Genomic DNA, 26,139 nt, shown 5'->3' with positions numbered 1-26,139 from the left:
CTCCAACGGTGCGGTGCGGCAAGCGAACATTTTATCTCCGCTGCTGGAAGCACACGATCAACAGTTTTGTGCGCCGTTTACAACGGGGCCAGGGGTTTGCTGCAATGCGAGTCAAGCGGTGGTGAACTGCATGATTTGTGGAGGTGTCAATCGCAAGCGCCGCATTGTTTTACTCGTTTGGAACTTTAGTCGGGCGAGTGCACTTCATTTACACCCTTCACATCTTCTCCGTTTCTCAGTAGCGCTGCTATAGAGTAGGTGACGATAATATCAAGAGTTTCTGGCAAACATCTTCAACACAACCAGCGCTGATGTCCAGCTTCACGCACTCCAGCTGGTTCAAAGCTTCCCATCCGAGACTTTCACATTAGTTTGCCGTTATCGTCGTTCAAGAATAGAAAGGCAGTGGATAAGTCCCAAAAAACAAAACAAAACACATCACATACATACACCGTCGTGTAGCAAAACTTCCCACAACAGCAAACCGGACAGTAAATCGTTGATCGTGACCGTTGATATTGTGTTGACCAAACACCGGAAGTACTTTGTTCGCTTGCCTTTGCCGACACAAATCTACCGGGATCAGAAGCTAACGAACGCTCGGGGAGGGTGAAAAAAAAAGCGTTTCCCTACGTGGTGATGCCACACGACGATCATCGTCCAAGGGGGAGATGAGAATGAAAGCGAATCCATCATGTGTGAGGACATGGCGTGTTCCCGAGTGTGCGTGTTTTTGGGAGGTTCTGTTATTAAATCCCTAACAAGACTACGAGGACGTCTGCCGGAGCGCATGACGGGATATTGATTTCAAGCAGTACAGCACCGCACAGCATGGAAAAGCTTGAGGTTGTAGACATTCTACGAGACGAATTTTGTAGAGACTGGACCATGCCAATGTGAATGTCACAAACATGTAACATATTGGCATACAACTTCTAACGCTTTCCAGAATTAGCTTTGTTCGTCTACAAAACAATCAGCCTTGGAATAAGTTATCACAATTCATGTATATATTACTGTTATCTCCTTCTATTCTTACATAAAGTGTTGTATTGTTAAATAACAAGCAACATTAAAAACACCTGCCGCAAAGCAAAGCATTCTTCAACGATATTGCGAACTTCACGAGCCAAGCTCGCTGCCGACGGAAGCAATCTCGTTTGATGAACGGCAGATACGGAAACAGTGGGACATGGTTTAATAATACTAAACTCTCCCCGGGATTCGCAACATGACCACTCGCACAGAAACCCACCCGTTGACCACAAATCCGATCTTGAAAGTATGAAATGACTCCCGCACCGCACCGGGACATCCGTACTGTACTGTCCGACACCAAACGACCAGTAACGCCAAACAAACTCTTTCCGCTTCTACAGAGAGAGAAGGGAGGGAGTGCGCAAGCCAGAATCCTATTAAAAGCACCACGCAATGCAAAGAACGCAACAACCCAAGAAGGGAAAAGGACGACACTGTTTCCTGCCGGTAACGGTTTTGTCAACGGAATTGCACCGCGCGACAAAGCTGCAGAAGCACCCATGTACTAATATTTGCCGACTGAAACCGCACTCGGGAGATCAAAAGCAAACCACATTTTAAGCATTGCGCTTCCTCTTTACGATGGGGGGTTGTTCACTCCCCAAAAGATGAAGACGAATGTGGCCAGTTTGGTCGGCGACTGACGCGACGACGACGACGCCGCGGACGGAAAAGTTTGCTGCCAACTAATTTCCGGTGCCACGTTCGTCACAGTTTATTGCGCAGAAGGCGGACTAAGTTTTTGGTTCGGAACGTTGATATCGAAGAAGTTGAACTCGAAGGGAATCCCGACTATTGGGAATGGGCCGTTTGTCTGTTTTAGTTGCGTTTTGATTACATCGCGGAAGCTTCCCTCCTCCGGTGCGGTTTATTGGGGCAACCGTTATACCGTCATGGCCAATCCATTTGGTTTGGCTTCAGTTTTACAATTTTCCTACCACTGACCTGATGGGGGACACTGGCTGGTCATGTATTATGTCGTGCGGAACACTCGAATCAGATCTTCGTTTTGGAACGTTGTCATCCTCCGTCAACACGCACACCAACGCGGCGCTTGGATGGAGTGTCGGCGGGGTCCCCCTCCCCCCGTTTAAAAGAAGGCCTATGCGAACGACGCAAGACGAAAAACACGAGTGACACAGAACATGACCACGACAGAAAAAGGGAGCCGGTCCATAATTCATGCTAATTGCTGGTTGTACATTTTAATAAATAAATAAATTATCCTTCACTCCTCCTCCTTCATTGTGCTTCTCGCCAAGAGGGCCTTTACGAGTGTTTGTACGTGTGTGTGTGTGCACGAGCAGACCATGCGACAACCGCAACCGGAACCGGCACAAAGCCGGGAACTTTCATCCTCGGCCATGCGCGGTCGACCACGGGACGGAAGTAATCTCCGAGCTGCCAGGCCACTATTCGAGGCTTTCGAGGCTGCAATCGGCGTGCGGTGTGTGTGTGTGTGTGTGTGTGTGTGTGAGCCTTAGGCAGGGCGAATGGCTTTTGGTGCCGCTTTACCGGATGACACCAGTTTTACTTCACTGCGGCTGATTTCCGGTCGGTGTATGTCGCCCGCATGCAACGCGGTGCTGGGTTGCGTAGTGCAACTGCAAAACCGTCCGAGATGCAAACCGCTAATGTGCAAACTATGTAAAGAAGTGTAAATGAACCTTACTTTGTGTTAGAAAGTGGAGAGTTATTTATAATATAAACTGGTTGTTTTGTTTCATTTTTCCGCCCGCTCCAAACATCTATTTCAATAACCTTGCCATAGAATCTGGGGAAGCTTTTCCCCCCGTGCCCCGTATGTGTGGTCCGTTGGTGTAACTTTTATTAAAAATGAATAATTAACCGTGAAAACCGTCGTGAAAAACGAACGTCTACCGCACCGGTGCTTGCTGGAGCTTAGCAGAAACCTCGAACCTCGAACCGGCTCCAAACCGGAGGGACTTTTAACAATGGGCCCCTTGCCCGAAAAAAGGTACCAGACGCACCGTTCCTCACAATCAAACACCCCTCTCCCCCCCTTGCAAAGGAAATTCCTATCGCGGGGAAACCTTAACGGCATGGGGGGGCGGTGGCGGAGAAAGTTTTCCTGCGGGAATTTGAATTTCAAATACGCACAACTTCCATGCTAGGGCCGCTTTTGTAGTTCACAATTTGACCACAGAGACCGGGCACGGGCTCGACGACTACGACCGACGAACCGTCGATGGAAATACATTGTAGTCGTTATGAGCGCCCAATGAGCTTATTTCCTTCCGCTTTTCTATATCTCCACCAACCTCTCGACCATTCATTTCATCTTCTTAATATCCATTAAATCGGTTACAATCGGCGGGGTTTTTTTCATTTTTCCTCTGCGCGCCATTTTGGGTATCTCTTCCACCGGCCCCCAAAAAAACAGAAACAAAGTCCTGCGGGAGTTCGTGCGCTCGATAGCCCGAAACAGCGAAACAATTGGGCGCAAAAGTTTCCCGCCCGACTCCCTTGTGTCTCTTCATGCTGCGGAGGGGGAAGGGTGGGGGAGCGGGGTCAGTTTTCCGGATCACTTCACACTACTTGCCGCCGCGCTAGACGAATCTGGATGGGTTCATTTAATCTGCTCCCGAAATGTCCTGAGGGAAGCGCGCGAAACCCAACCGGCCGAAGAAGACCGTTCATTCCGCCTGACGTGCGAGTGTGTGTGTGAGCGGGGAGGGTTTTTGCGGGAGAACGGGCGGAATGCGGGACAGTTGTTATTAATTACGGTACTCAGCAGGCGCGCACACCACCCCACGCGGGCGAGTGTCCTTCTTCGGGGAAGATACACTTCATTATATTTAAATTTAATTACTCCGACGCTATTCCTGCCGATTGCCTGCCCCATGCGCCCGAAGGCTGGCAGTGATCTTTGCGGTTTTCGGCTTCGGATCGTTATTGCGGGGCTACGTATCACCTTACGCTTTGCAGCCTGTTATTTAGCGCACTAATCCCGGTGTCGGTGTGCAAATCTAATTTGTATCTCACCTTATCTTCACAATTCGGTTCCATTCACGCAGCTACTTCCACCGTGGGACGCATCGAAGCAGGGCATACTGTCGTTTAAATTTCGCACAAACGAGCCAAATGGATTAATAATCCTCAACACAATGACCCGTGCACCGAAGGTAGGTTGTTTGTGGTCGTGTCCGTAGACATGGTGATTGAGTGTGTGTGTGTGTGTGTATTGTGCGTATTTGTCTCTTCCCCGACAGAGTAACTTCTTCGCGGTGGAGTTGCTGAACGGGCACATCTACATCCACATGGATCTTGGGTCCGGTGCGGTGAAGGTGCGTGCATCAAGGCGTCGTGTTGATGATGGCGTTTGGCACGAGCTGTCGCTGCGTCGGAATGGCCGCGACGGGAAGGTCGGGGTCGATGGGCAGTGGAACGAGTTCCGGACGCCGGGTGAAGCGTCCCAGATGCAGCTGGACAGTCCCATGTACATCGGTGGCATCGGGCCGCCGTACGCTGAGATCTACATTCCACCGGCCATTTGGACAGCGACGCTGCGTCAGGGATTCGTTGGCTGTTTGCGGGACCTTACGCTGTCCGGCAAACCGGTCGATATTGCCCACATCGCACGGCAACAGGATTCAGGTGAGTGTGAAAAATGTTTGCATTATAAATAGCTCCGGCCTCCGGAGGGCTCGACTGCACGCCGTATGTGAGCAGCCGGTACAACTTACTTCCAATCTACTTTGTGCTTCAGGTGCAATCAAACCGTCGTGTCATGTGATAGCGAACCAGTGCGGTGGACAGGTGTCACCCTGTCAGAACGGTGGCCAATGTACCGAGGGCTGGAATCGACCGCTCTGCGACTGTTCGGCGACGCTATTCACCGGACCGACCTGTGGCCGTGAATCGGCCACGCTAGCCTTCAACGGATCGCAGCACATGGCCGTGTGGATCGGTGGCACCCAGGGCAGCCGGACGCAAACGGAGGAGCTGGTCATACGCTTCAAGACATCACGGCCGGCCGGACTGCTGCTGCTCACCAGCGCCGAATCCAGCTCATCCGATCGGCTCGAAATCGGGCTGGTTGCTGGCCGTGTACGGGCCAACGTACGGCTTGGAGATCGCGAAAAGGTGCCCCTTCATTACCATCCTCAATGCAATGATGCTTCACACAATTAGCTGCCATTCTAGCGCCTACTAAAACACCACCGGCTGCGGCCGGTCACCCTTCTCGCTCTTTATATTCCGCAGAACTTACTCGCCGGTCTGACCGTCCTAAACGACAACAACTGGCACACGGTGAGATTTTCTCGCCGTGCGTCGAATCTGCGGCTGCAAGTTGACGGGACACAGCCCGTCAGGGGTATGTTATGTATGTATCAACAGCACCATTACTTTTTTGCCCTTATTACGTGTCGTGACGTGTCGTTTCTCTTTCTTGAATTGAGACGAATCGAAAACTGTTTGCCAAAGTTCAAAGTTGATTTTTTTGCGATATTCGAACCGATCCGAACGAAAGCGAAACACAAAACAATGCTGGAAAAAAACAAGAAAACTTCGCGCTAGAAGCCTTTTTAACGAGAGAAGCAACAATCCAACCGAAAGTGCTGTGTGTGCCATCCTGCCGGCAACAGGGCGTAATCCAAAAACTGTTACCGTACGCATACTACCGACGATATTCCGACGCCATACAACAAAACAACACAACCATTTTCCCCAACCCAGGTTCCATCCGTCCGGGGTTTTCCATTCTCACGCTCTCACCCTTACGTTTCACTACGAGCCGCTAGACTCCTCAGACCCTCGTAACCCCACCTTCGCGTAATGTGGCGAGGGCTTGCGCAAACGAAATCTGACACCTTTATTTGCATGACACAAACAGCCCAAGTCGGTGGTGTCAAACTCTGCGAACCTATTTGCAACCCTTCAAGGGTAGGGAGGAGCGGCCACCCACAAATTCGGGCCGTAACCACCGGTGCTTACCGACAGACATCATGGCCATTCCTCTTACATCTAATCAACATCGTTCAGCGCGCCATCGATCTATTATTGCATTTCTCCCATTCCCATTTCGTATTTGCCATGGAATTTCACGGCATGGTAACTGCTTCAGTTGGCCTATTTTTATCTCGTTCTATTTCTGTTTCTTTCATCTCTTCTCATCTGCTTTGTATTGTGCCGGTCGGCGAAATGCGTGGGATGAAATATTGAAGTCACGCATCAAAGGACGTGACCGTCGTATGATTTGGTAATACAATTTGTCCGACATTTTGGCCGTCCGAACAGATGTAATGAAATTGTGTAACAATTTCTCACCCAATCGGACCAATTAAAAGGTTGGCCTGCCAGACTTCATAACCAGACGGTGTCCTAGCTCTCCAGCCCGCATTAGCTCCACAATGCTCGGCTAAGGCTGGCTGCGATGAACAGCATGGGGAAAGAAAATAATCAAACATAATCTTATAAAGCGAAATTAGTGAGAAAATTGCTTTTTGATGGTTTTATTTTTCCGCCCCAAAACAGTACCAACAACGGCCCCGAAAGAAGAAGTTTCGCTTCTTCACAATGCGGCCCCTGTGTTCTTTGGGGCTTTAAAAAATCGGACCACCATTACCAACGCTGCCAGCCATGTTGCCATGACCTTCGTGGGTGGAAGCAACACTGTAAAATCCCCTTCGGCAACTTCCTTGTTCTCACCCGGAATGGTGGGCGCATCATTAAAATGTGCTTAAGGGGTAGCCATCAGTCCTAGGTCGCCTCCACCATGGAGCTCATGAAAAAAAGGGATTAATCCTCAACACAATATGCTAACGCCACTTCGCTCGCCTGCCTGCTCCCTTGTCTATCGGGGTTGGTTTGGCAACTTTGTTGGTGTGCCGTTCGCTTTCGGTGATGGCCTCGCTGCCTAAGAGTGGTGCCTCGTCTTTACCGTTTCGGTCTTCCCGAAAGGGGATATGTTTAACAACGGGAGGAAAAAAAGATCGACTATCGATTTCTCTTCTTCGCAGAGAATGCAATGAAGCTGGGGAATTTTCTTAATCAAAACATCAACATCCCGTGTCCGGGGGTTGAAGAGCGTTTTGGCATCAATTCAACGCACATGGAATTTGTTGTTTAAACATAAAGCAACCCAAGATACCTGGTCGCTACCATGTCCGAGGTCGTACCTGCGGGGTGACCTGTTTTCGTTTCTCATTTCCCACGCAAGATCAACTACGGACGACGACGACGACGACGACTGCTACTCTCGCCCGAGCAGCGGTGGCATTAACCGATTCAGCAGCGACCGGTTCGAAAATACCAAGCATAGCACATAACTTACATAATACCTTGTTTGCCCCGACCGGTACCAATCCTTTAGACGCTGACCGGACGCTTTTTGCTGCCTCTATTCTACCCACAACGCATAGAGCCAGTACTAAAGACGCGCCGGAGCTGATCGTCTAGAACCGGGCAGGTTCGCCCAGACGCTGAGATTCTGGGTGACGTTAAAATTAATTAAATCGTTTGACCTGTTGTGGGCCTGTAGGGTAGGGCCTGGGTGGGCATTTGGGTGATTTTATTGAAGCGATAAAAATAGTTCCCGTGCTACACACCTGACGTCGTGCGGCAAAATATTAGCATTACGATGCGAACGCTGCCACAGATTGACAGTGCGGATAGATTAGCTTATGGAACCAATTTTACAAGATATTTAAAATCTCGTTTGTTTTGCTAATTTTGCAACCTCAAATCAGGGCGTCAACAGTTAGGAGAACCAAACCACAGTCGAACAACAGCTCATTAAACTTATTGATAATAATAAAAGCTCAGTAAAACAAAGGGAATGCGAGACATTACATCTTAGCTTTATGGATATGGTCATACGGCTCTCGATGTAACCACCTCTGTTCCCCCTTCCCCGACTCGTCCTGCTCCATAAGTGCCGCCGGAGTACATCAGTTAGCACGAATGATGTGGACTGGGGTAGTTTAATGTGCTTGCCGTCGATGGCAATTGTCACTAATTAAAACATGTCGGTGGTTTGCATCCATCGCCAATCGAACCACGACAGATTCAATTAAATGTAGCTCGTTTGCCGGGTACGGGTTCATGGGTTTACGGAGCCAGATTTAACGCTCTCACAACGTGGTTCCGGTTTCGGGTTAGAATGGCGTGATTCTCGAACCATTCGCACTAATGTCCCAGGTGACAACCAAACTGGCAGAATGGGTTTGCCAGGGTACATACCAAAAAAAAACGGCCATGTTCCAACAAATCACTACATCAACAGCCTGAAGAGAGCCCAGTGCAGACAGACGGCACACTGTACGTGACACGTGAGATTTGAGTGCATTCTCCCTTATCGTGATCTATTATGTTCGATTTCAATTGCAGATAGTACGGTGGGTACGGTGCCCGGGCGTACGGAACCGCGTTGTGGGAGTGTGGCCTGACACATTACCATTTCGTTCCGCATGAATGCATTGTAATGCTTAACACCCCCCGCCGGTTTGCCCGCATTACACCAACTGGTACAGATAATCGTGTAACGCTGGTCTGTGGTTTTCTCGTCCAATTGCCACCACCACATGACCGTTCGCATGTGCGCAGATGCATTCCGTTGATGCATACCGCAATGGCAAAAAAGGGGGTGAAACAAACTCGGCAACTCTTGCCCCGTGCAATCGGTTTGAAGTTTTTCGCTTCTCGTTATCGGGTGCCGTTTCCGAGAGCGAATGGGTGCGATGTAATAAAATTATCATTCACCCATAATAACACACACACAAACACATTCATAATAATGTTATGCGTTGTGTATAATTAACTTTTTTATTTTATTTACTGTAATATAAATTGGTTTGTTTCGTTGCTAATTTGTGGAAAACAAAACCTTTTTTTACATGAAATCCTCTACTAATGGAGTCGCATGGTCTTTCACTTTCTGAGGCCATATTTCACATCGATCGCATTTACACGCATACACAAAAACACACGTTTAATAATGTTAACTGATGTGTATAATGAACTCTTTGGTAAAAAACAGATTGCTTATTTGTTTAACAAATGTTTTCTTTTCAACAATCTTGTACCAATGGAGACGCACGGTCTTTTACTCGCTGCCATGACAACGACGCAATGCACATTGATCTGAAGTGATTAATGTCCAAAAACTTTCCTATTGCGTCACAAATCTGCTGCAGCAATTATGATGCACGCACCGAGTGGAGACTTTTATCTGCGCGCCCACCGTTCCAATGCCTTCCGGGGGCAGGAATGCAATTGCTTTTTTTTCGGATTGTTTCCCACATCCGATGAGCAACAAAAACAGAATTAATTGCCCATTATGTCGGTACATTTGTTGTGCAATTAACACACATATACACGACACTGCTGGTGATGTTGAGGACGGGACTTTGGGGGCTTGATTTATCGCTAGCCATGGCATTGAAGATAGACACTATCAGTGGACACTATCAGGGGCATTCGCATTCGGGCAAATGGCGGATGAGCGATCGTTCATCATTAAACAGAAAATTGATTAATTGCAATGGAATCTTGCTGTATGCTTCAAAAACTGGAAGCAATTTTTTTTGTATGATCGTGTGCGCGTGTGTTTTTTTCTGCTACAACTGCATACGGCGGTCATATTATGCAATAAATAATTTCCCATGCCACATGACAAGGTAATGACATGTGATTATACGCACACTCGGGCATATTTTCCATTTTATCCATTTTGCTTTTATCGTGTACAAATGGAAGAAAGCGAAAAAGAAAAGCAACACTCACCCCCTTACAATCCAACTCGGTGATCGGTGATTGCCACATTCCTAGAACTTGTTTTTCTTTATAGACGACCGCTGTTTCTAACAAAAAAGAACCCCCCGCAACTAGGTCAATCTATACAATCTACCTTTATGACGTAGATTGAAAACTTGTTTATCGATTGAGTGGGACTGTGCAATCGAAGAAGTTACTAAAGCTGCGCTTCATAACCACATTTTGAAAAAAAAACATCCTTCTCACATCTGTTCTTTTGCATTATTCCCTGTTACCATTCTTTACACCACACTGTTACCCACACATTCCGTAACATGCATTCATTTTGATAGAAGTTCGTTTCTTAACCCAGTCGGTCGGTTTGTTTTCCTCTTTGGTCAACTCACATATATCTTATCAATTTCCTCCTACCACCCTCCCCCCAACCCTCCCCCGAACAAAACAAATGCGTGACGTTTGTGTGATAAATTTCCGATCAGAAAACAGCGCAACAATGGACCAAAACTGTCATTGGTTTGGAGGCAGACAAAACCAAAACAGCAAAACATGCGAACAAGAAAACACAAATTGGCATCGAGGGAACGATCTGATTTGCTGTAGCGTATCGGATTGCATCATTGGACAATGAGTTTTCCCTTTGCCGCATGGAACTCTCTAAAACAGCGGCGGCCATTTTCGAACACGACGCGAACCGAACGAAAACGCGTTCAAAATTAATCGAACGACGTCAGGGCGCTAATTTATGTGCACCAAACTTTTTACCTTTTTTATTTACAAAAAAAAAATAACTACTAGTTTCCCTTTCTTCCGTTCCAAGATTTGTGTTTAGTATTATGTTGGGTTGTTCTTTTTTTTTATTCGTTGTCTACCATTTTTTGCAATACTCCAAGCAGTAATCGATTTACCTTATGATTGTGATTAGCTCTTATATATCCTTCCTAATCAATATATTGCATTACCTTAACACGCGTTAAGCAAAACTTGCCACAATTCACGTTTTTGCCACCACCACCACCACCACTACCACAAGAAGCACACGCACAATATCCACCCAAAAATTTATAAAATCTCCCCTTTAGATTTGTGTACGGGCACTTTGTTTTGCTTTGGACCGTTTTACTCTCGCACACATTTCGTATTCACACACGTAACCTACACAGACAGGGCGCAACGTACAGTAATACGATAGATCATTTGATTGTCCCTTTCGATTTCGTACAAGCAAAACCAGTACACTTCAATTAGTTTACCAATGCGCAACAACAACAAAAAACCATCACTAGACGTAGCTAAAGCACAGCTTAAACCACTCCCCTTGTCACGGTGTTAGTGTAGCGTTGTATTTAATTGATTGCTTTACCGTTCACAATATCGAAAAAGGTGCACTGGCTTTGTGAATGTTTTTCACTGCTATTGTGAAAGCCGTTCGGAAAGAAACATAAGTCAAACACCGTCTGGCAATGTACGTGTGTTAGGTCGATTTGCATGAGAAATTGAGTACAGCACAAAACGTTACAAAAATGCTTGAAATAATTTAGAAATCGCCCCATGCCCCTCTCGTCGTTTGGGATCCCGCTTTGACTGGTCATTTTGCCGCTGACGTAACGGGCAACCTTTGCGTTATAAATGACCAATTATTGGCACGGACACACACACACACAGACAACCTTGGCCGGGTAGTAGAGTAACCTTCGAACGTTAATCAGAGGCACTCCAAACCCCAAGGTAGCTCCTGTTTGGGTTTTGTTTTTCCTTGCATTTTTTAACTCCCATTCGCTGGTCGAGGCGAGTGTGCGTGCTTGAATAAGTATTGCACCATAGTTTAGAAGCTCTTTCTCTCTATCTCTCTCTATCAAAACATATCATTAAAACGATGTCATGCACCGAACTTCATTAGGATTTGTTTGTCCTAACATCGGATTTGGTACTGCTACATAGTTGTACAGTTCGTCATTAACTTCTCTGCAAGACTTTGTGCACTCGTGTAGATGGTTTTTGTGTCTGTAATGTCCTTAAGGAGCAATAGCCGGTCAATAAATTGTTAGAATATGGATTGTGCTTGCAAGTGCATGGTTTAAATTCTTCCAGCAGGGTTGCTAGACTAGTGATGGGTTCTTCGGAGCGCATCTGAAATTTTGGGGCTAAAATGGAATCGTCAGTTCTGTCCGGAACCGTCTGAACCATCTAGAACTCACGGTATCACCAATACGGTTTAAATATTCGGACGGTTCAGATAATTGTCGATAGTTCCGGATGGTTCGAACAGATCCAACGGTTTCGAATGTTTCCGACAACTCTGACGATTCCATTCGAATCTACCCTCCGGAACTGATTCCGAAACTTTCGTAACCTTGACTGAGCGAATTATCAAATTCACGATGGAATAAAACAATAAAAAAAAGAACCATTACCATTTTTTGCCCGATTTCGCCCAAACCTAGTTCCTACAGCAGTAAAATCCATTTTTTAAACTTCTTTTTTAGTAATATTTTAACGTGTTCCTTGTTATCACTATCTCTTAGATTAGATTTCACTCACGCCAAAACAGGCACTTTGACCGTAAATGCAATAGCGCTGATATGAGTATGTTTGAGAAGCATTCAACGATGCACCTGTTACCATCACTACTAATACTACTCCAAGCACAACACCACACGATTCAGTACATCACAACCGAACTGTGAAAGACAATCGACACAACACCTCCCTGTGTTCTACAAACTACAAGCTGCACAGAACGTGCACATGCAAACCAAACAAAATGGCAATCTCACCACTCACCGTCACTGTTAGTAATCGGCTTAGAACGACCAACAAATACGCCTGATCTCCGTTATTGCGTGTTTTATCTTAATTTCATTTTCCTTGTTTCGTCCGCTAGGTCGTTCGTTTAGTTCTCTCGTTTTTCTTTTATGTTCGTTTCACGTTTGTTTTGCGCTTTCCCACCCACCGGGGAACCATTTTCAATTAGTCGATTATCGTTTTTATTTTTGTTTTGGTTTTATCTAGTTCTAGAAGAGTGGCTCTTGCGTGCAGCCGATGCACCTAATCTGAGCGCTCACACACGCACACACACGTAGATCGCTGATGATCACAAATGGCGGACGTGCGTAGCGTTTGTCGCATCTTCACCCTCTGCTCCCCACCACTCAGCACTCAGCTTTTGCCTGACCGGTGTGTAATACGAAGCACGTAAACAGCAACCCTCTTGAACCGTTTAACACTCTCGCTAACGGCAAAGGGAATTTTACGCACCGATGCATTTTGTTTCCTAGTTTTGTTTTGATTTCCCTCTCTCACTCACCCTCTCTCTCTCTCGCTGTGTGTATGTGTGTTTATTTCTGTTAGGATATCGGAAAGTGGTGTCATGTTCTGTCTAGTTTGTTCGATTCGTGCTACTCGTGCAACACCAACGCTTCGATAACTAATAATATGCAACAAACAAATGGCAGTGCATATCGAAAGGGGGTGGGGGAGGGAGGGGAGAGAAAAAAACATATCGCACACTGTACGTGTCTGTCGGGTTTTTTGGTTTTGACTAGCCTTGCAACCACCAAACACCACCACCACCACCACCATGAGCAAATTGTGCAACCTCTTTTCGTACTTTGACCTCCCCCTCCACAGTTTTTTTTTTGCGTGTGATGTGCCACCGTGTGCTTACCGAACGTTTTGCCTCTGTCTGTCTACAACGCACCTAGTCTCTGTTCGCCTAAACCCAGGACACGCGATTAGTCGCGGCTGACTATCCATCACGATCCGATACACTATTTTCGTTTGGTTGTTCTTATTTTGGTTTTGGTTTGTTTTTTTTTTTTTGTAGATCACCACATCACTATTGTCCTCTGTTTGGTCTCTCTTTCTCTTTCTCTACCTCTCTCTTTCGAACGAGCTCCATCTTCATCGAATGCATTCCGGTTTCATCTGTACTGTCACCTCACTGTTTTGGCACCAACTTCCCCCATCACTCAAACATCTCTATCCCCCCACCCCCCCTCCACCCACCCCTCTTTATCCATTCTCCTAGTATGCGTCACGCATCAAACTACACTGCACCCGCTCACACCATCTACTGCACTCGCCATTTTGTCCACTCTTCGCGCTGGTGTCAAAAACCTTTTGGAGCGAAGACGCTTTTTTGCGTTTGCCGGCGGAATCATTTTGTGGCATACGGAAAAAGCAAAACCATCGGGGCATCATCCAGCCCCGATCGTGTTCTTTTCGAGATCGAGTTGGAACCGGAGACCAGGAACGAACTAAAAATAGCACAAAACATTATCCGATTGATCGTGCACTCGTTATTGAAAGTTCTTCTTTTTTTCACGTATTTTCGATCCGTCGACACCAATTCATTCATGCTTTGTTTAGTGATCGCTTACCCGTTAACCGCTTATCGATGTGAGTGTCGCTTCTCCGCAATGTGCGCATGAACCCTGCTTACTTTTCGTTTTGCCTGCTGAAATTCCACACGAATTCCCCAATGCGATGTTTCTTTTTTTTCTATTTCCATCATCATTTCCAAGACATATTCTTAATTTTACACTAGAACTTCCAGGGCTTTAAGGAGTATTCCTTGGTAATGAGTTGGTAAACTTTCACACACAGAACTGAATGACCTTGTTAGTGATTATTTAAGTTTTTACAATATAATAAATGTTCAAATTTACTTTACTCCAAACCAAATTCCTGAAAAATTTGAAGGAACCGAATTATGTCTTTGGAAGTTCTAGTGTCAATATGATCAAGTTAAACTGATATTCAACATATCAACCTTCACACTACGCACTGATCACTAACTAAGTTATTCCGTCTTTCCGTTATCCCCTCGATTCCAAACCCCATTGCATGATATGCCAAGCCCCAAGACATAGCATGGGTACGAGTGAAAAGTTCATTCTGTTATCATTTCCGTACCTCATCCTCGTTTAGCATTCACCTGAACCACCCCGTTTAGACGCCTAGAATAGTTGCAATCTGGCAAACAGAAACGCTCCGTTCGCTTTCCCTTAGGGACACACAGAAGTAACTGGTCAACGTATTGGAACCTGTCGCGCCTAAAATTCACCCTTCCCCAACATTTTGCATTACAACCACCTGCCTGTGCGCGATTACGATGTTTAGGTTAACAGCGTCACTTTAATTTTTCGAATGCATTTCTCTCCCTATCTATATATATATTATACATGTATGTTACCACTAGTATTTGTCCTACCACCCTTTAAACACCACCCCCACTCCCTCTTCCCCCAATGGCCCCCTTTCACCTTGCCTACTCCCGCTTCCTAGTCACGTTTTTTTGGATATGTTAACCGTAGTTCCAGGGAACCCAATTATTAGCTATGTTCGTTACTCCCTGGAGCAGACGCTGGTGACTACCGGAACACTATTTACTGGAGCAATTCCATTTCGATCTCTTTCTTTCTCTCTCTCTCTCTCTCTCTCTCTGGATTCCGTGTGGTGCGTTGTATGTGTTTTAATCTTTCGCTGTAAACTGTAGCTGAAGCAATACTTGGCCGGCACAGTACGCTGGAGGTTAAATCCATACATCTGGGCGGACTGTTCCATGAGGAGGAAGAAATCCAAATCACGGCCGCGATGCCGAACTTTGTCGGTCAGCTGCAAGGCTTCGTCTACAACGGCCATCGGTTAGTCGACCGTAATGTATTCTTCCATTTTCGGATTATTTAAAACAGATGTCTTTTCCTTTTCGGCAGCTATATCGATCTGGTGAAGTCTCTCGGACCGGAACTTTCCTCCCTGCCGACGACCACCTTCAAGCTGACGGCACGGTTCGTAAACTCGCCTCCGGGATCGCCGTATCTTCCGGCCACCTTCCGGTCGAAGCACTCGTACGTCGGTTTACCAATCCTGAAGGCGTACTCGTCGGTTTTTATCGATTTCCGCTTCAAAACACTCGAACCGAACGGACTCCTCTTCTACAACGGCGGCAAACGGTCCGACTTCGTGGCGGTGGAGCTCGTCAACGGACACATCCACTACGTGTTCGATCTGGGCGATGGGCCGATCACGCTGCGCGACAAGGCCCGCATACACATGAACGATAACAGGTGGCACTCGGTCAGTATACGTCGGCCCGGGCCGAAAACGCACACGCTTGCCGTGGACGAGTCGATCGAGATATACACAGCCAGCGGCAATAACATGCACCTCGAGCTGGAAGGCATCCTGTACGTCGGCGGTGTCTTTAAGGATATGTACACGCGACTACCCTCGAGCATTGCGTCCCGGTCCGGGTTTGAGGGATGCATTGCGTCGGTGGATCTTGCCGACACATCGCCCAGCCTGACGGAGGATGCCGTCGTGCCGAGTTCGTTGGTGGTGTCGGGTTGCGAAGGACCTACCAAATGTAGCCAGAATGCGTGCGCCAACCGGGGCGTCTGTGTGCAGCAGTGGAATGCGTATGCGTGCGAATGTGACATGACTTCCTTCACTGGTCCTACGTGCTACGATGGTAAGCAAGGGTCAAGGATGGCGATTGACAGTGGCTCCTATTGCTAACGCTACGCTTCATCTTCCAGAATCCATTTCCTACGAGTTCGGTAACAACAAAGGCCTCATACAGTACAACTTTCCACCGGGTCGGCAACCAGACACCGAGGAGGACAGCATAGCGCTCGGGTTCGTTACGACCAAATCGGATGCCGTGCTATTACGCATCGAAAGCTCCACAACGCAGGATTACATCGAGATGGAGATCGTAAGTAGTCTGCGACCAAGATTTGGACATCGTAGGCTCACCGAATCATTTTACGCTCGGCAGGTGGAAGGAAATGTCTTTACCGTGTACAATGTTGGCACGCAAGATCTCCCGCTGGGCGAGGTGGCCGTCAAGGTAAACGACAACAACTACCACATTGTGCGGTTCACACGGACCGGAGCGAACGCAACGCTGCAGATCGACGACTACAACGTCCAGACGGTCTCATCGATCGGTAGGGTCTCGTGGAGCTAGGCTGGCAAATGGTCAAGCAAGCACTTTACTCTCCCTTCCATTCCACAGGACACCAATCGACCGTGTTTACATCGATGGCCAACATACAGGTCGGCGGCAAGATCGCACGCAACGGACGTTCACGGATCGAGCGACCCTTCAGCGGTGTGATCGCCGGCCTGTCCGTCAATCGGCTGCGCGTTCTCGATCTGGCGGCGGAGCGCGATCCGCACATCAACGTTCGGGGCGATGTACAATTGGTAACTGGCGTTTTAGATAGAAATGACCAAAGAATGCAGCAGGTTAGAATTTTTAAACGAAAAGCAATAATCTATCTCGAAAGCGCTCTCTATTTATCTCTTACTACTTCTACTACTACTACTACTACTACTCTGTCTCTCTTGTTTATTTTTCTGATCTGATTTCTCGTTTGTTTGTCCTGTCGTTTGTTCTTTGCAAATGCGTTCACCTTTGCTCTTCGTTTGTTGAGTCTTTCGTTCGTGGTTTCTTGATTTTCGTTGGTGCCTGGTTTAAGCGCTGTTTTGTTTTTTGATTTCCCTCTTTTTTTTTGTCTGTGTGTGTACAAAACGTTAACAAAAGTTATTGCACATTTCGCGTTACTATCGTTCATTATCGGTTTGCGATCGGATGGAAGTGTGTTATCGGTTGGAAGTAATGTTTTCCCCAGGTGGCGAAAAGTATGCCCCAACCAATGGTGTTACGTTTCGTTGTTGCCATACAAACAATGTAGCTAGTTTTGCTGCTTTGCGCTTCATTGCTGTAACATACTTTCATCCGCAATCCGCCCGTTTGCTTACTCGTTTGTTTTTTGTCATACCGCGCTGTAACGAGCTGTGTTTGAATTGTTCTCTGTTGCAAGCTGAAAACAAAGCGAGAAAATGGAACATTATTTTCATTTACCGTGTTTGCACGGACTTTTGAACTTATCACTCACCCTTACTGTCAATGGGCAGCCTGTGTTAGTGTACATTGTTTGTTTGTCTTTTGTTCACTTGCATCTGTCGATCGATCTTACCGCACCAAAACGCACCTCTAAGTTTGACTATATGCCGCACAACTCTAATTTAGTTGTTTGTTTGTTGAATTGTGTTTAGCCGTATCGTACGTCTTTCATACTATAGCACATCTCCTTATGAACATCTCCAAACTTGGGATCGATATTTGAACTGCCTATGTATTCTACGTCACAATAGCGCTCTGCTGACTCTTGCTGTAGTTACGAAACAAACGAAACGAAAAGATGCTACTCATTATACTTATTTCTAAGCAGTTCCAGGTCGCATCATCGCTTCACACTGTATCGTTCATCCAACGCGCAAAATGTACATATGATACAGCTAAAGCCTAGTTGCTTCTTTTTTGCAAACGACTGTTCCGTTGATATGTTTTATGTTCTTTTTCTCAGCCCAATTTTTCTGATCCAATTGCTTTTGATTTTAGGTTGCCCATTCTCTATTTCTCTCTCCTTACCCGCTAACGATTCAGTTCGTTCTTAATCCACCAGCGTCTAGTGATACGATGTAAAACCGAAAGTCGTCAACTGTTTACTTAAACTTTAACCTTTCCTTCTACTCAAAACAGGAGCACCAAGCTAGTAACCGTTCCTAAGAGATAAAGAAATAGGAAACCAAATTTAAAACAAAAAGAAATGCAAACTGATGCAAACAATGCAGAAACGCCCGAAGTGTTGCGAATCTCTGCACGATTGTTTTTCTTTGTTATAATTTATTCAACCAGCTGCAGTCGAACATATGCCGTCCCATCGTTCATTACCCATTCGTGACCACCTTTTGTCCTTTCTCACTCCGTTCACACGAGTGATTGGTCACTCGCAAATTAAACTCCCATACGCAACACACGCAACATATTGAAACGAAACATTAGCCAGCGAGCAAAAGCAGAAAGATACAGAGAACACAAAACACAGTTCGTCACCTAGGCAGCAGTTCCCTATTCAAGTGTACTCCCCTTAATCAATCCCATCCCATCATCGCTGGTCCGTCCGAATACATACGTTAAACTATCCCTTATGCGCTCTAAAAACACGTAGTTCTGTCGTTAGTTTTCCTTAGTGGCTTCCTTTAGTACGCACAACTAACCGCTCCAGCACTAGTCGTTTTCCATCTTGCACCTGCTACACTACGCACCCTACGAAACATACACACAACAAACACACGCACCAAAACGCAGACATTCGCTTACTGATACGCACGCCATTTCCATTGCTCCATCGCCATATCCATGCACCACGCTTCTGCAGAGGGCGTGAGCTGACCGTAAGAATTAAACTGAAGAACTCTTCCGATCATTTCAAGACCCCGGCCAGCGGCTACCCAGGCGTGATGGACGATCTCATCTTTAGTGGGGCCGGTTCCGGGTGCCGCGGTGACGACGAGGACGAATGTACGCCACCGTTCGAGAATGGTTCGGGCGACGATCTGATCACGCCGGTGTACGTACCACCGACCAAGCAAACGGCCACCACCTCCTCGGGTGGCGGTAAGGATGGTTCGGGAGGGCGTGGACGTGGTAAGGCGGGCGAGAAGCTGTGCGACGATGAGGACTGTCTGCACGGTTCCGGCAGCGGTGAGGTGACGGAAGTATTTACAACGTCCACGGCAAGAAGTTCCGGTAGGTTTGATTGTTGAACCTTTGCAACTAATAGCATAAGATCTAGCAGATGTACGGCTGGAAATGGTGCGTTGTCTTATTGAGAGAAAAAAATATACAACCACCACTGCTTCTTCTGGCTGCAGCAGCTCACAATACAGAATTTCGAGTTGGTCCTACCAAAACGTATTCTTTAAGGTTTTCGAAACCAAGATGGAGTTTGGATTATGGAGTTAGTTATGGTTATGGTTAGTTATGAATATGGAGTTAGGATTCTCAATCGATTGAAAATTATCTAGCATCTCCAGAAGTTCCTCTTCTGCTTTAGTATCTTCATGCTTTCGAGATGAAACAATCCAGCGATATGCAATGAAAATATGTGAAGGAAATATTTTGTTTGAGGAGACATTGAAATGTGACGCATAAATTCTTCAACACCCAGGGATTTTTAGAGTCAATATTAGTTATGAATGAGGATCTCTCCAATATTTGCCTTGGAGGTTCTTTTTGACTAACACTAGCATTCTACCACTAATCACAAATTTAATCTCTTTACAGAAACGAGCCCCGAGATGACCTATACAACGGTCGATTTTGATAGGAAAACGGATGGCACACCGTCGTATACGACACAACGCCGAACACCGGATACGTACTCATCTTCCTCACACACGACCAGCGAGATGGATACGACCAGCGGCATCAGCAGTGGTGGTACTACCGGCAGTTTTGGCAGCAGTAGTGGAAGCTACGGCAGTCCGGTAGACAGCTACGGAACGACGGTTTCGATGGGCACCACCGGTTCCGGTACGACGGCGGGCACCACCACCACTGGGCGTGTGGTAACGACCTCCACCGGTACGACGGTGGGTCTCAGCACGTACGGCTCAACGACACAGCAGCAACAGCAGCACACACCCTCCGAAACAACCGTCAGCTATCGCGACCGGGACCGGGATCACATTCGCGAGACAACCTACCCCCAAACTCCGACCACGACCGAGGAGGAGATTGTGGATGTGCATCTGCCGACCGATGATGAGGACGATGGCGAAGAGCACCGCACGACCGTACATCAAACACCGAACGGCCGGCGACCACCGCCCGTGAAGGTGGCGGAACCGCCAAACCCCGAACCGGAGCAACCGTACCAGCCGCACCCGCAACCGTACCCGCCGACGCGGCTGCCCAAGCACAAAGGTGGCCGCATCAACTCCGAAGCCGAGGAGCGTACCGCAATGATCATCGGGATCGTGGCGGGTGCGCTGATCGCCGTCATTCTCGTCATTCTGCTGGTGCTGTGGATCAAATCGAACGGTGACCGATCGTACAAGACGGAGCACGACAAGAGCGGACTGTACGGGCAGGGCCCGAGTGCGGCCCTGCTGGGCGGATCGCATGGAAACTCGGGCACGCACAATGCGCACCACTACAACCAACAGGCCCAGCAGGCGAGCCACCATCAGCCGCAGCATCATCATCAACCGTCCGCGCCACCGCACTACAATGGCCATCATTCGAATGGCGGCAGCACGCTCCCGTTGAACGGTTCGCTCCGACACCACGGCCCGGGCAATGGTGCGATGGGCGTGAGTGGCTCGGGTGGCGGAATGGGCATGGGAAGCGGGGGAAACATGAGCATGGGCTACGGTGGGTTGAACGGTAGCGGAAGCGATAAGGGTAGCATGCAGTCCAGCGGTGGTGGAGGCGGAGTTGCCGGTGGCCCTGGTGGTGGCGGTATGGGGCAACCGCAGCGTAACAAGAGCCGCAACTCGAAGGATATCAAGGAGTGGTACGTGTAAGCAATTGCGGCACAGAAATTGAAGGTGATACGATGGACAGATCTCGTGATGGAAAGTATGGAACTGCCCAAGGCTCCGCGCCAACTTGCGGTGATGCTGCAGATCGTTCCGAATCGAGCATAGTGTTTGACGATCATGTAAAAAAAAAAACGATGTGGCAATTATCGAGCTCACACTAGAGCTGGGTAGGGTGAGGCGTACATTGAAGGCACGCATGTGCAACGTTCATCCTGAAGCAATGTAAATAGTCAAGTTAGGAATTATGAAAGTGATCGAATCGAGTGCGAGTGTTGCAAGGATTGATATTGACAAGATCGAAACGGAGGGCATCAAAAAACGCCAACAACTCCACGAGAAGGAAATGCAGCACAGCAAAGCGAAGACGAGAAAGCAACTACATTTTACTACTCTTTAGCTGCGTATCCCCGCTGCAAGATACGCCAGTGCTGGAAAGCATTTGAGTACTTGAAGTAAACTGACCGAGGTGTTTGAAGACACCGATCCGATGATGGTTGCTGAAGCGATACAGCAACCCCGCAGCTGAGCGCTTGCGGAGGGCAAAAACGAACAGGAGAATACAACCAAACCCAAAACCAAGATCCTTTCGAAGGCACAGCTATTGTTTTCCGCTCTCTGTCCAGTGAACAATTTCCTCTCAGAAAATAGTGAAACACCCAGCAAAGAACCAAACCAAAATTACGATACGCTAACGAAAGCGCTTATTAGAAGGAAAGATGAGAAAAAGAAGATGAAAAAAAACCAACCTGAAAGCTTTAGTAAAACACTAAGAAATCGAGCACTGGGATTGACAAATTGTTGGCATTGTGGTTATTAGTACGATTATAGGCAGTTAAGAGATAGAATGCGATTTCCATGTTACCCTGGTCACAGCTCCCGCATGTTTGGAGGGATTCAGCTTTTCCGTTTCCGACCACCTTCAGCGGTTCGGCCTATTGCTTTGAATAATCGTTACACCTTCCCCCAGTTACACGGTGCGTGGGAAAGCTACAACATCAACATCTCTCCTACGAAACACTACTACTCTTAGTACTCTAGTTACTACTAGCTTTTTACTGATAGTGGGTAATAGAATCTATCAGTGAGGCACAATACACACACACACTGTCATACAAATGCAGAAAATTTGGAGAAAACATACCTGCAGCTAAGGTATATATATACATGCACCCAAGGTTCATATGCTGTGGATCGGATGGGATGGCCCGATTTCCCCGGCCAGTGCTAAAAAAACAGAAATTTAAACGGAAATTCAATCTTAATGAGTAACAACAAACCAAGTCAAAACTAAAACCAGGATGTAGGATACGATACACATGACCAGGTGGAGGTCATCTAAGCTAATTTAAGCATGTAATAAGACATTACACCGTGTTCCGGTACAAGCAAATTGTTTTTTCTGCACAAATTTACTCTAATTGTAAGGAAATATCGCGAAGAACCGCATACCGATGTAAGGGGGTATCTACTAATAAGGAGGAACATCCCTAATGCTGGAGTGGGAGTGGGGTAGTTACAAACCAAAAGGAAAAAAAAAACAAAACAAAAAAACACACACACATGGTTTAGTCAAGTCAAGTATAGAAATACATAAAATGGGAAAAATAAGAGGAAGAGAGAGAGATATATATATATACACATACATAAATCATATTACAAACACAAGAACAACAAAAAAAGAAGAAAAAAACATACAAAAAAGGAACTTATTTTGATATAAATTCCTTAATAGTAAGGCAAATGGTGCAAAGAAATGCAAAAAAAGATAAGAAAGATATATTAACTCACACCCACACATACGCGCACACTCACATACACCATGATAGTGATGAACGAACGTAAATAGTATCGTAGGCTCTAACACTGCTGTAGTGTAATATCTCATTTATTCGAGCATCGAAGGCACACATTTGTGAATTAAATGAAGAAAAGGCAAAAAGGTTTTGCTTTCGTTCCTGTAAACTTATCACGCCCGTGTGTGTGTGTGTGCGTGTGTGTGAGGGTGAGATTTTTCAATCCTTGCCTTTTATTGATTTTCTTTCTGTTCACGTTTTAGTTCCATTTGTGTACACACCTTGGCTAAAACTCCTTGCAGAAGGCTCATTCGCCATATTGTCAAGGAAAAACCTCCCCAGCACCCACACAGGATGGTTTTAAATCCCGTGGTACGTGAAGTGTGGGGTGCCGAGAAGCGAAATCCAATTTAAAAGTACATCAAAACCCGTCAAATCTTGCACCGAATTTTCTATAGTTCTACGAACCGTGGGTGGAGAAGAAAAAACAAATACCAAACGCAAAATGAAGAAAAATTACACTCGATATTCTATTTCCAATTGTACGCGCACTGTCTCTTGTACTCTAAAGAAGCAACAAAAAAAACTCTCCATTGATACTATGAACAAAACAATGAAACGAAACATTATACAATATTATCTCTAAGGACACTCAGTCAAGCTCCTTTTACACGAAACACACTAATACACACGCAAACATACACACACACACACGAAACAGCAAAAGAAATCACAAATTTGTACTAAGTTTAATCTAAAATTTAAACCTAAAACATCACAGACTACAAAGAAGAAATTGTACGAAAGTGGAACAAAAACTTAGAAGAAAAAAGAAGCAAACAAACAAAGACACAAAACGAAATAAAGGAAAGGCAAATTAAATGAACTTGTACCGACTCAAAAACGATAATGAACAATGATAATGAATCAGAGGAAGGATTGAAAACACAACATACATAAAAAATATACATATATATTTGATAATAGACAGACACACAAACTCACCTACACACACGGATAAAGCCTGCAAAGCGTATAAAACTGCTGGTCTTTTCGTTTAGTAAAAATCCACGAGATATGCTGAGTGTTGAGAATGAAACAGTGTGCAAATGCTTGATAGGGGTCGAAGGTTTGACAAGCGACAAAGTAAAGAATATTATTTTAGTACAGCACACTTACTAAAGCGTACTAATGTGGCAGGTAGCTCATTATGTTCATCTTGGCTTGTCTTGCAAACACGCGCGCGATTTTGCTACATTTTGTTTGGTTCTCACTTTCAGCAATTCCCAACCCGTATTATGATACAGAGAGGCGACATCGAATGCACACGATTTATTACCCAACAACAAAAAAACACACACACACACACACATAAACAAACCAACACGTCGATAAAGGGGAGCAAAGTCTTTTTTACATAACAAAGCAACACGGAATCTCGATCGGCAAACAAACGGTTTTGGTGAAAAGAATGTCGAAAATGTATGGTCAAACATATCAGTTTTTGGAGTGGGTATCTTTTTGTATCTACACAGCACCTGCCAACATTAAGGGTACGTGCTGGGTCACTGATGAACGATGGACACGCGAGCCCTCCTTTTCCGGCGATCAAAGCGACGGAGCGCACTGTGCACGTGCGTGAAATCCTATCTTTCTTATCACTATCTATCACACCGTTTACTGAGCTGCTTCCGTCAAACTGCATGCGCAAGATCGATAAACCATGAACCAAGCACTAGGTATAGAGTAATCATCCCCACCCAATCATCCTTAGATAGGCGCCAGTATTAAATCCCTGTTAGCTCTTTTAGTCTTTGGTTTGTGTGTCTACTTCGCCATGGCATTAGGATCCATTATCACAGACGATTCCTGCTGCTAACCATCTAATCGACACCTACCCTTTGACAAACGGAATGAAAAGCTACACACGAAAGCGGAGTGAATGTGGTAGAGGTGAAATATCTAAAACACAACCCAACTTTACTTAGCTTTATCGAACATATAGGAACAACAGCAAACGTAACTAAGCGCGTTCTGAAAACGGATTTGACTGAAATATAGTTTCTAACTATCGTAAAGGGCCACCGTGACCTACGTTCGTTCAGATTTTGCGTTATCGAAACGTAAATCGAGAAGAATGACTAAGGAAAAGGAGAAAGTTGGGCAAGAAGGATGGCAAGGTGTATCATTACAACCTTTCTTTTAATTAATCGTTTAACTCCCAGCACTATTGCTGCTGACTCGCATATTACGAGAGCTGCTTCACGCCATCTTGGCTATAGGTTTTGCAGTCAGTTCCTGCCATAACACTGATGCAGATCCGAGAAACTTGATCGGTTTTTGTTTTGAGTTTGTGTATAAAGCAGAATACTGCACATTAAAACAGGGTGGGCTGGATCACAACTTAAAGTCACGTTCTTTGCGAATGAAGGTGATAAAACAGGGGTGAGCTTATCAACCAATGCAGCAGTAGTTGAATGTGTGCAACAGACGTAGACGTATAGAACGCTCCCGGTGTTGTAAGGAGCACAAAAGAAACAGAAAATAAAACATCACAACTAGCCATGCGAGTGTGTATAATTGATGGCGATTAAGATTTAATATAAAGAAAACGCCACAGAAGACACACACACAACAGAAAAAAAAACACTCACAATACACAAATATAAAAGTATGTTATATAATTTGTTAAGTTGTAGAATTTGTAAAGAAAGAGTAGTGCAAATGGGGATAAATAAGCTAACAAATAGGATTGCAACATAACAAAAAGACAGGAAAACAGAGAGAACAAGAGAGAGAATAAGTGACAGGAGCAGCAGAAGCGAACGTGAGTGTGCGCGCTTGTTTTTCTTCTTTAAATGGGGTGGACAAGCAACAAAAAAATCCACGATCGCCCCAGCACAACACACCGGTGTCAGAGGCACATCTGGTAAAAGGACTAATCGATAACGACGAGTACGGCGAATCACCCGTTTGTTCTGCTGCTCGGAGTGCATAATATGTAGCTGTGCGTACATAAGTTAATGTTACTACTACTACTACTACTAAATACTACTACTGCTGCTACTGCTGTAGTCCGGTTATGTTTGGAATGTTGATTTACGATTTACGTCAGGGCGACAAATTCGAAATGTTTCGATCCCCCCCCAGCGTGTGTGTGTGTGTG

At 46.0% G+C, this 26,139-nt stretch overlaps 1 protein-coding gene across 1 annotated transcript in view; it reads left to right on the top strand.

Annotated features, from left to right (window-relative positions):
- LOC128709625 (neurexin-1) overlaps positions 1-21,162 on the top strand; it is a 77,199-nt gene extending 56,037 nt beyond the window's left edge. Inside the window, exons 12-22 of the mRNA XM_053804629.1 lie at positions 4,077-4,184; positions 4,272-4,656; positions 4,769-5,145; positions 5,266-5,386; positions 15,275-15,422; positions 15,492-16,249; positions 16,317-16,495; positions 16,559-16,730; positions 16,799-17,031; positions 19,045-19,381; positions 19,919-21,162. Of these exons, the coding sequence (XP_053660604.1) occupies positions 4,077-4,184; positions 4,272-4,656; positions 4,769-5,145; positions 5,266-5,386; positions 15,275-15,422; positions 15,492-16,249; positions 16,317-16,495; positions 16,559-16,730; positions 16,799-17,031; positions 19,045-19,381; positions 19,919-21,162 (4,062 nt within the window). The remainder of the gene's footprint in view (positions 1-4,076; positions 4,185-4,271; positions 4,657-4,768; positions 5,146-5,265; positions 5,387-15,274; positions 15,423-15,491; positions 16,250-16,316; positions 16,496-16,558; positions 16,731-16,798; positions 17,032-19,044; positions 19,382-19,918) is intronic.
- Positions 21,163-26,139: the final 4,977 nt, after the last annotated feature.

The sequence above is a fragment of the Anopheles marshallii genome, chromosome 2, assembly GCF_943734725.1.
Source record: "Anopheles marshallii chromosome 2, idAnoMarsDA_429_01, whole genome shotgun sequence".
Lineage (NCBI taxonomy): Eukaryota > Metazoa > Arthropoda > Insecta > Diptera > Culicidae > Anopheles > Anopheles marshallii.
This window is presented reverse-complemented; position numbering and strand designations above follow the sequence as displayed.